We start from the raw sequence: 9,350 nt of genomic DNA on the forward strand, positions 1-9,350 counted from the left end.
CAAGTGGCCACTTGCAGCGAGGGGGGTGTAACAGGAAACCTCTGTTACAGGATGATGTTATTCAGGCCTCTCAGATGCTTTTACTGATCTGGTCACAGAAATGAGATTCATATCCGCTGTGCTTTCTGCCACTGGGTCGCGCCAGACGTGCACAAGTCACAAGTCCACGATGACATGAGGCTGCAAAGATTCTGTGTCTACTCCCGTTGTGATAAAACACTGAACTTTTCAGTCATCTGTCAACACGGATGCGAACGATGCCTGATTCAAACTGCAAATGTCCAACGGAAAGTATGAGGTGACAAACAAGCTGGATTCATATGAAATGGAGTCAGAGGGAAAAGTCCACACAATTGTTTTTCAGGCATTTATGTTTATTTAATTGCTGCACTGTTTTAGATGTTGGCTTTCGCTATTTTATGCCCAGAAAAGATGAAAAACACAGGAGGCAGCGGATGATGAACAATTGAATTACTTATTAAATACGTTTTATGACAAATTGAGGGAGAAAGCAAAAAGTTCTGCAACATTAGAAATAAAATGACAAATCACAGAATATATTTCACAAACCTTTACGTCTACTGATCTGTTTTTTCAAATGAAATGTGGACATCAATGATGTACAGCCAACATCTGTTGTTTTGGTCCTTGAGTGTTACACTTTATACTACAAGCCGTGTTCCTTCCCGACTTCGCCCACAGCCGCTGTGAGAGAGCGTAGATTGTGATTATCGGCAGCCGCGCTGAGGTCCTGGAGCTTCTGGAACATGAAGGTGCTGCATGCAGCTCAGTAAAGACTCTTCAAGACTCTCATTGCCATTCGGAGCTGTAAATATGCACAATTGCCTCCTGCAGCTATAAACAACTGTGAAATCATATCCATGTTCTTAGAAGGACAACATGTTTGTCCTCGGGTCAGACAGCGTCGGGGCTGTTGTGAGGTGAAGGATAGCAGGTGAGCCCCAGAAGTCCATTTCTGGTAAGAGACTCCGACCCGCGACTTGGCCGGAGAAGGTGAGGATCCTGCTGGCGGCTTTGAGGCGGGACTCAGATCTGGCTGAGAGGCAGGAACTTCTGGTAATAACTCTTGGTCACATCAATCATGAGGTCCTGCGTGCACTCCGGCAGCTCTCCTGAAAAAAGACCTGAGAGAGGAAAAGACAAACGCAGGTGAAGGACGTGCCGGGTAAACAGAAAGGGTGGAGTCAGCAGTGTGTTTGTGCGGCGTCGCTGACCTGGGCATCCGGAGAAGACGGTAAAAGGCGGCACCACGGTCTCAGGAGGGAGGACGGTGTTGTCTAAAATCTTGCAGCAGTCCTTCAGCACACAGCGACGACCCTGCAAACAAAACAAGCAACCATCAGCTGTCGAGTGAAATGCTTTCGCGGACTCCGAGGGGCTTTCTGCATACTGCTCATTACATCATGATAAACGATGCTCATGGCGTTAAAGGAACATGAATCACGGCTCAACTGCAATAACAGTGAATAAAATGAACCACATCTGATGCTTTTGCATTTCACTCCAGAACTCCGCTCATGGCTGCAGTCTGAACGTGACTACCATGTGACTGTGGAGGAGACACTGCTTCTGTTTATGTCCTCTCTCCCGTAGCGGGGCACGGCTTTGTCTCTGTCCTCATGTTTCCTTTTTTCCCTGCTCGGTTGTGTGTGTGTGTGTGTGCGTGCGCTTTCATTTTAACGCTCACTATGACGCAGTTCTTTCCAATGTGGACGTAGGAACCGATCTGCGCTGCGTTGACCACACAGTCCTCCTCGATGAAGACGTGGTCTCCGATGTGCAGCGGGAAGAATGCCACCCTGGAGGAGGGATGGGTTCAGTATCAGCAACACAGAGACAGACCCCTGTTGTACACCAGCTGAAGCAATGAGTTGATCAGTGGATCCGATGACTGACAGGAAATCAACCTGCGTCATCCATTCACGGGTTCTTTACCCTTTGCTGAACTTTTTGAAAGGCGGTCGAATGACGCTGCGGCTCTTCACCACGCAGTGTCTGCCCACCCTGACGTTAGCCAGGTCTCCTCTGATGATGCAGTCATTCATGACAATAGTCTGGAGGAGAGAACACAACCACGACATGTGAGTCAAGGACAACATACGTCACTGTCAGGTGTCTCTTTGTTGATTTCTTACTTTGCCATTCAGTACGATGTTTTGACTCCCACACAGCACTGACTGTCGGCTCACTTTATTGCCAGAAGCCTACAGATAACGACAAAAATGTTAATAATCTCATAAAAGTCTGCATCAACGATTTCAGTTATCCGGAGCGCGACGCCCTGTTTGGGTTAGCTGCGGTTAGCCAATTAGCAAGCGCCTAGCTAACGTTAGCCAACAACGGATTCAAAGCAAACACTACATTACCGTTTCGATGTACTCTGCTTTGTTGTACAGTATTTCAGACAGCTCCATGTCTAAGGATGAATATACTGTACAATAAAATATTAAAGACAGTTGTGATAGACCAGTAATTATAACTCTCTGTCTGTTTTGCTGTCAGCGTCTCCCCTTCGACCGACTATGTGAATGTCATTCCAGACAAAATGAGTTGAGTGTCAAACCGTCGATTTATCAAGCCAAACAAAGTCCAGAGCTATACATCTTATATTTGAGTAGTTTAGTTGAAGAGTCATATATTTCTATAAAAATTTGAAATAATAATAAGTTATTTGGCAAAGTAATGTAATTACCAACAACTAATCTGCAATGTGTCTTTGTTATTGATTGATCTTGTCTGGACCGGATCCTCCTATTTCCTCTCAAATCTTGTATTTCAAAGTCATTCTTACTCATTTTTTGACAGTACGTTTAGTAAATAACACAATAACACGTACAAAGCAAACAAAAATAAAAATAAATAAAAATAAAAACGAAATAAGACTCGGAGTCAGTTTACGCGCATGCGTAACGCCCCTGACGCGTTTCTTTTTTCGCTTTGCACGCCGGGAAGCCGCAATCACTTCTCCGTCATGGCGGCCCGTGTCCTGCAGCAGTGTGTCCGCACGCTGGCCCGGCCCTCGCTGAGGCTCTCCTCCGGTAACGCGGCAGTCAGAGCCGCTGTCGCCCCGTCAGCCGCCGTCCACCGACCTCTGACCTTCGCCGCCGACACCCGGGGGCCGCGGTTGCTCCTCCGGAGCCGGGTGAGTGTCCGCGGTAACATTGAGCCGCCGGGGCCTTGCGTTCGCTGCCGTGACCTACCGACGCCTTTCAAACCCAGCCGGCTCCCGCGGCCCGCTTAAGGTTCGGGACCCCGTGCGAGTCGTTTGTTTTAACCAAGAGAGGAAATCACTTGGTGCGATGTTTACGGAACCGCACAACGTTGTATTATTAGATTACACAATAGCCATGTTTTGCTTTTTTGGGCTAGCTAGCTAACTAGCAAAGCTAATGAGTTCATTGACAAACATGTGTGTTGTTGTTCGTCGTCTCACCTTCAATCCGCAGACACATTGATGCTTCAATTGAACTTCAACCTAATTGCTTCTTAACGCTAGCAGCTAATTCCGTCAGCACTAACGTGCTAATGGCGCTTCGCAGACTTTAACGTGGTGCTTATTTGATTGTTCGTGATCTCAGTTTTTTAATGTATTGAAGCACTAGTGATGGTTCCATTATGCTTTAACTAATAGCTTGTCCCACGATGATGATGACGTCAAGCTACATAGGAATCTGGGTTATGCAAAGCACGTGCTGGTAGCTACAGTCAGTCAAACTAAGTTAAAGCAATCACATTGCACATTTAATTAAAGGTGACTCGGTGATCCACTAGTTGTCATGTGAAGATGTGGTGGATTTGTCACTGTGTTTGTGATTTGTGTTTTTGCTTGTGTGTGTAGAGATGTCTACGTAACTCAGTTTTTGTTGTTCACAAGCTTCCCTGTTGTTTGTTCAGGGAACAGTGTTGCTGCAGCGTAAGCCGGTGGATATCAATGCAGGGCTCCACACACTAAACACAATGGTTGCACATTCGATGCATAACCATATTAGTCTTGCGTGTCGTGTGCGTTGCTTAATATGGAGTGCTGCAGCAGTGTGTCCTAAAACCCTCTTCTGGGTGGGATTCATGCATTTCCATGACCTTTGTCGTCCCTGTTTGTGACCCCTCTTCTCGTTCTCCTCAGGTCCCCTCAGTGGGCGTGTTGTGCAGACAGTACGGGGACCTGCCCCCCCTCACCCTAGAAACCATCAAAGACCGCGTCCTGTACGTCCTGAAGCTCTACGACAAGATCAACCCCGAGAAGGTAAGAGAGGACGGGGCGGCGGGTGGCTGACAGACTGCCGGATGACGCTGAGAAGGATGCATGCACGTTTCGCCCGTCACTTAGCTAGTCACATGCGAAAAATGTATCTCATGCAATTTATTTGTAACCTGGATGTCTCCGTTCGAAGGCAACCTAAATGTTACAATCACTTTCTGCTATATGCTTTTAGTCAAAGACCATGTTCATGTGCACACGCTTCACTTCCTGGAGCTGCTCAACGGCGATTTGATCCTCATGGGATTCTTTAGATGAGACCTACAGATCGTCAGTTGGTGTATGTGAAGGGATGAAGTCATGTTAAATGCTTGTTTTACTGACTTCTGTAGGGAGATAATCCCGCTAATGAGAGGTATTTAATAATGTCATGAATTGTCAGTATTTGTCCACACAGCGGGACTGACATGGCTCAACGTGACATCACCTTCTGCCTTAGGCCGTACCAGCGACACGTCCATTATTTTGGATTTTGGTTTCTAATGTTTTGCTTCCTGCTCCACAGCTGCAGACCACCTCCCACTTCATGAAAGACCTGGGCCTGGACAGCTTGGACCAGGTGGAGATCATCATGGCCATGGAGGACGAGTTTGGTGAGTCGGCTCGTAGCTGCTGCTCAGTTTGATCTTTTTTATTTTTTTTACTTGCCAAGCAGAAATAATCATTGTCTGTGAAAAAAATGTATTGACAAAAAAGCACAGACGATTGGGTTGAGCTTCTGTGACTATGCTAAGCGTGTTCGTTTCGCTTAAGATAATCTGCAAAAATTCTGATGATAAATTGTTTAACCCGTTCTTTAAGCCAGTGGTTGCAAACTGAGTGTCATGAAGTCTGACAATGCAAATCAACGTCTTTGTACACTTGTTGGAAAATGAATTAAGAGAAAGTTCTGAAAACAATCATTAGTTGCAGACCTGTAGGACCCAAAAAACATTTCATATGTAACCTCCCCAGATTAAGAGATGAATCTGTTTATATTGAACCTAAAAGGATACTTTTTAATCATATTAATCGAGGCTTGAAACCCCTCGGTTTGTCTCGTGATGTTGTTCACCAGTTTCTACGCCAACCACTTAATCTCAGCCGGCCACGCGGTCACAATGCCAGCTGCAGTCTCTTATCAGGAGACGTCATGTGACCTTTTTGCATCCTGCAGGCTTTGAGATCCCCGACGGCGAGGCGGAGAAGTTGATGAGTCCCGAGGAGATTGTACAGTACATCGCAGACAAGAAGGACGTGTATGAATAACTTCACAGGTCGGTTCTCTCCAGTCGGCCTCTTTCTGCCTCGTCGGCCTCCGATTTGAGCGACTCACCGTTGTGTATTTCTTACAGAGGTTGGTCGACCCCGGCGTGACCCCACAGGAAGCAAATTCCCCTGGCTCCTCTGTCCATTACGGCATCGTTGAAGTCAAGCTGCCGTGTTTTGTGTTTGACTGTATTTAAATGTTTTTTCGGAGCTCGGAGGTAAACAAAATATGGCTATAACACAGGTTTGATTGACTTCTTTCTCCCAGCTCCACAACGTGGTTCCAATGTATAATTTCTCAAATAGATCAATAAATACACATGTTGTATAGTTCTGTGTACCTGTTATTTATTGCCATGTTTCAGCCCGGTCAGATATCGTAAACGGAACACACCCGTTTAACAGCAGATCCAAAGTGGTTTTACAAATTCTTGAAGTTCTTGTACACTTATGACGTAAGATAGTTGGCTGTAAGCAACTCAACACACTTGAATTATTTAGGCAGTCTTTCAGTTGAGGCTCCTCCAGTCTACATTCAAGGGATCTTTGTCAAATGTCATGGAATGCTCAAGTCATTGCATTACAATTTATAAATCATTTGCATGTTGTGGAATCTGAGGTTGTAACCACTGGACTTGATGCACGTTGACTTTAATGAATATAGAACACATTAAGCAGGACCTGAATGGTGTATTGAGACCTGTTTAAAGGCACTTAACATTTCTAAGGGAATTATAAATTTGGATCCTGGAAAATTCACTGCAATATCTTGCAGGTATCAATAAGAGGCGAAGCAGAGCCGTCGTTGTTAGTCTTTTATTGAGGGTTGTAAGTTTTACAGCTTTGTATGACGGCTGCAGGAGCCCGAGGGTTACAAACAGTAATCAGTATACGAGTACAGCCAACAGAAGACTTACTACTTACTACTCTACACCTTAATACAGATCCTCTTAAGAGCACTAAAATCCAGAGAAAAAAATACAGAACAAACCAAGTAACAAAGAATAAAAAGGATTAAATGAAACCAAACGAACAGACAGCATCAGAGGAGACATTCATTAGAGCACACTGGAGTTGGTTTTCTATACCTTGTAATATCAGGCGACTTCGTTTTTGTCAATTTTTATACCCATACAAATAAAGATTGTCCTTCAAAAAGTGCAGTTTCCGCTGAAGTTAAAGATAAAATCCTTTTGATGACCCGAGGAAGACATTTGAAAATAAAAAGGTACTTCCTGTTTTGTTTGTAAGTGAGGAAGACGTCCTTCCCGTTGATTATAGACACTGTACGTTTATATTCTCATATATATATACACACACACGTGTGTATATGTACACAACCATGTATAGAATAGTTTCAACAGTCTCCCAAAGCAATGTGCATAATAGGTTTACAGGTGATACAACTACACACCGCGTATTGATAGAATCTATTAAAAAAAACATTGTAGTTGTGTAAAATTAGCAGTTTTCACCGGCCCCCCATCCCGCCCCCCCCCCAGCTCGTTGAGACGAGCTGTGAAAATGACAAAATGGACTTTGCAAATCTCGAGCGGTCCTCTCCTGCTACAACTGGCCCGACGGTTGCTAGGTGATAAAGGTTTGTTTTCCGTTATTATTATTAGTACGATTAAACGATGGCACGACATTGTTTGAGGAATATTATTGGGAATCCCGTCCAAACTGTTTTTGAAACTTTTTTGGAATAGATTTTTTTTTTTAAGTTTTTATTTTGAAAGAGCAAAAAAAACAAAAAACAACCAAGATGGACACGGAAGCTCGGGTTCAACACTCCACTGCATAGTCTGAGCGACCCCCCCACCCCCCTCTTTGTGCTGGTTAGACTAAAGCTTTTCAGGTTGCTTGTGTGTATTCATTCAAAATGTAAAATGACAAAAAGACAGTCTCACAGTTTGTGTTTGTTTATTTTCTTTCGTCAGAGCAAAATGGCCGCAGCGCCTTTGATTGACAGGAGCCGTTTATGATATAATATGGCATCTGCTCACAGGACAGTTAAGTGGAGGAAAAAGAGCGTCACATTATTGGAAACATGTAAAAGTAGAGTTTAACTGGTGTGTGTGTGTGTGTGGGGGGGGGGGGCGCTGCTCGTGGTGGTTTTCATTTACTGCAAAGCTTTTCCTCACGTCATCTTTTTTGCTGATGACTTTTTTTTTTTTTTTTTTCAAGCATTAAACATTGTCCAGCTTTTTAAATAGACACACACGCCGCCACCCCCCCCAAAAATCTATCCCTTTCCTCCCCCCTCCCCCTCCCTCATGGATTTGGCATGATAACGTGTTCAGGCGTGAGGCGAGCGGCAGGTCGGACAGCGCGACATCGAGCCGGTTACACGTCTTATTTGTGACGACGCGTCAGATAGTTTCATCGCGAGCAGACGGGCGAACACAGACTTCCCAGAATGCACCTGCGACCGGACCTCAGGTCAGATGAGCAGTTTCCCCTCCGGTGGCGAGCTGATCCCGGATAAGCCAGCGAAGAAGCGAGCGCCACTCTGTCCCCGAACAGCCAATCACAAGTCACGTCCTGGTGCACGAGTCAAGAAACCTTTCTCATCTCCGCGTCCACAATCACCATGACGACCAGGCGTGGCCAGAACAGTAGTCCAATACTGATTGGAATACATGAAACAAGGAGCAGTGGTCGCTCTGCATTTGATGTCTTGAGGCTGATCAGAGGCCACTGAAGGCAGATCGAGGCTCGAGCCGCCATGTTTTATACTTTAAAAACCGTTTTGCGCTACATTCTGGCTGAGGTCAGCGCGGCGTGGCGAGGTCGCCGCTCTGACCTGCCGGCCCAGTGAACAGGGAGAGGTGAACCTATAGGGGAGGACAGGAACTACAACCTCCCTCTTCTCTCGCGCCCTAGCTGGGGACGACAAAGCACCGTCACCTCTGGTTGCAGCACGCACACACACACACACACACACACACACGCACACACACGCACACACACGCACACACGTCACAATACTCTCAAACACACCATCTCCCTCTGACGGACCTGAAAAATCCAAACACTTCACGAGCGAGCGGCCTGTCCGACCGTCCTCTAAACCCACCCAAGTGCAAAATCCAAGGCTCCTCAGTTCAATTTGTCAAATTAAGAAAACTCAAAAAGTAAATGACAACCGCGGTTCAAATGTTCCACTCGATAACATTTGTTAAACCAGACGAAAAAACAACAACACACAAATAAGGTATATATATATATATATAGATATAGTTTAAGCAAAGAGATCTGGAATTAAGTAAACTAATATTTTGTATGATTGAATTATTTGGTACAGAGCAGTTCAATACTGGCGCACACACCACGGTCAAGTCTGGCTAATACTCAAGGTTCGGTTTCACTAGTATGCTTCGAAAAGTTGTTAAATATTCAAAACTGAGCTTAAAAACACAACTTAAGCCAACGTACTTCTGAAATTAAAACCTATGTTGGAGAGGGAAACACACACACACACACACACACACACAGAATAATTAGACGATGAAGAAAAGAAATTAAGGTCCACGGCTTCGCTAATGCTGACTTCTCGTTGGGGCACTCTGAAGCTTTTTGTTTCCCCCCGACAGTTGTGCATCATAGTAACTAAACAATCACTGGTGGAGGTGTACTTCTATTATTCACACGTGTACTTAAGTCGACCCCCCCTCACTCAAAGGAAAAAATGAAAAATAAACAGCACGATACAATCATATTCTATTTGTAAACAGGTAAAAGCCACTTGACTTGTTGCATCTTCGGACACAATTAGGATCAAGGCAATGAAATGTGGACGACTTTTGCACTGTTAAAATAT

General features: G+C 45.0%; 2 protein-coding genes across 2 annotated transcripts; one reads left to right on the top strand and one right to left on the bottom strand.

Moving 5' to 3' along the window:
* Positions 1 to 356: 356 nt before the first annotated feature.
* dctn5 (dynactin 5) lies at positions 357 to 2,761 on the bottom strand. Its single transcript, XM_040190383.2, has 6 exons — positions 2,388 to 2,761; positions 2,157 to 2,225; positions 1,957 to 2,075; positions 1,709 to 1,820; positions 1,236 to 1,338; positions 357 to 1,145 (listed from the first exon to the last, which is right to left on the bottom strand). Exons 1-6 carry the CDS (start codon positions 2,433 to 2,435, stop codon positions 1,048 to 1,050), a joined length of 549 nt encoding a protein of 182 aa, XP_040046317.1. The 5' UTR covers positions 2,436 to 2,761; the 3' UTR covers positions 357 to 1,047.
* Positions 2,762 to 2,931: 170 nt separating this feature from the next.
* ndufab1b (NADH:ubiquinone oxidoreductase subunit AB1b) lies at positions 2,932 to 5,857 on the top strand. The gene is made up of 5 exons (XM_040190384.2): positions 2,932 to 3,163; positions 4,145 to 4,264; positions 4,785 to 4,872; positions 5,436 to 5,535; positions 5,614 to 5,857. Exons 1-4 carry the CDS (start codon positions 2,993 to 2,995, stop codon positions 5,525 to 5,527), a joined length of 471 nt encoding a protein of 156 aa, XP_040046318.2. The 5' UTR covers positions 2,932 to 2,992; the 3' UTR covers positions 5,528 to 5,535; positions 5,614 to 5,857.
* Positions 5,858 to 9,350: the final 3,493 nt, after the last annotated feature.

The sequence above is a fragment of the Gasterosteus aculeatus genome, chromosome 11 (assembly GCF_964276395.1).
Source record: "Gasterosteus aculeatus chromosome 11, fGasAcu3.hap1.1, whole genome shotgun sequence".
NCBI lineage: Eukaryota > Metazoa > Chordata > Actinopteri > Perciformes > Gasterosteidae > Gasterosteus > Gasterosteus aculeatus.

Excerpts from the sequence above, each read along its gene's own strand:
- dctn5 (XM_040190383.2), bottom strand. The coding sequence starts at position 2,435 with ATGGAGCTGTCTGAAATACTGTACAACAAAGCAGAGTACATCGAAACG. Across the intron at positions 1,821-1,956 it reads TTCAAAAAGTTCAGCAAAGG|GGTGGCATTCTTCCCGCTGC; the intron begins GTAAAGAACCCG and ends TCCCTCCTCCAG. Across the intron at positions 1,146-1,235 it reads CGTCTTCTCCGGATGCCCAG|GTCTTTTTTCAGGAGAGCTG; the intron begins GTCAGCGACGCC and ends TTCCTCTCTCAG.
- ndufab1b (XM_040190384.2), top strand. The coding sequence starts at position 2,993 with ATGGCGGCCCGTGTCCTGCAGCAGTGTGTCCGCACGCTGGCCCGGCCC. Across the intron at positions 4,265-4,784 it reads ACAAGATCAACCCCGAGAAG|CTGCAGACCACCTCCCACTT; the intron begins GTAAGAGAGGAC and ends CCTGCTCCACAG. Across the intron at positions 4,873-5,435 it reads GGCCATGGAGGACGAGTTTG|GCTTTGAGATCCCCGACGGC; the intron begins GTGAGTCGGCTC and ends TGCATCCTGCAG.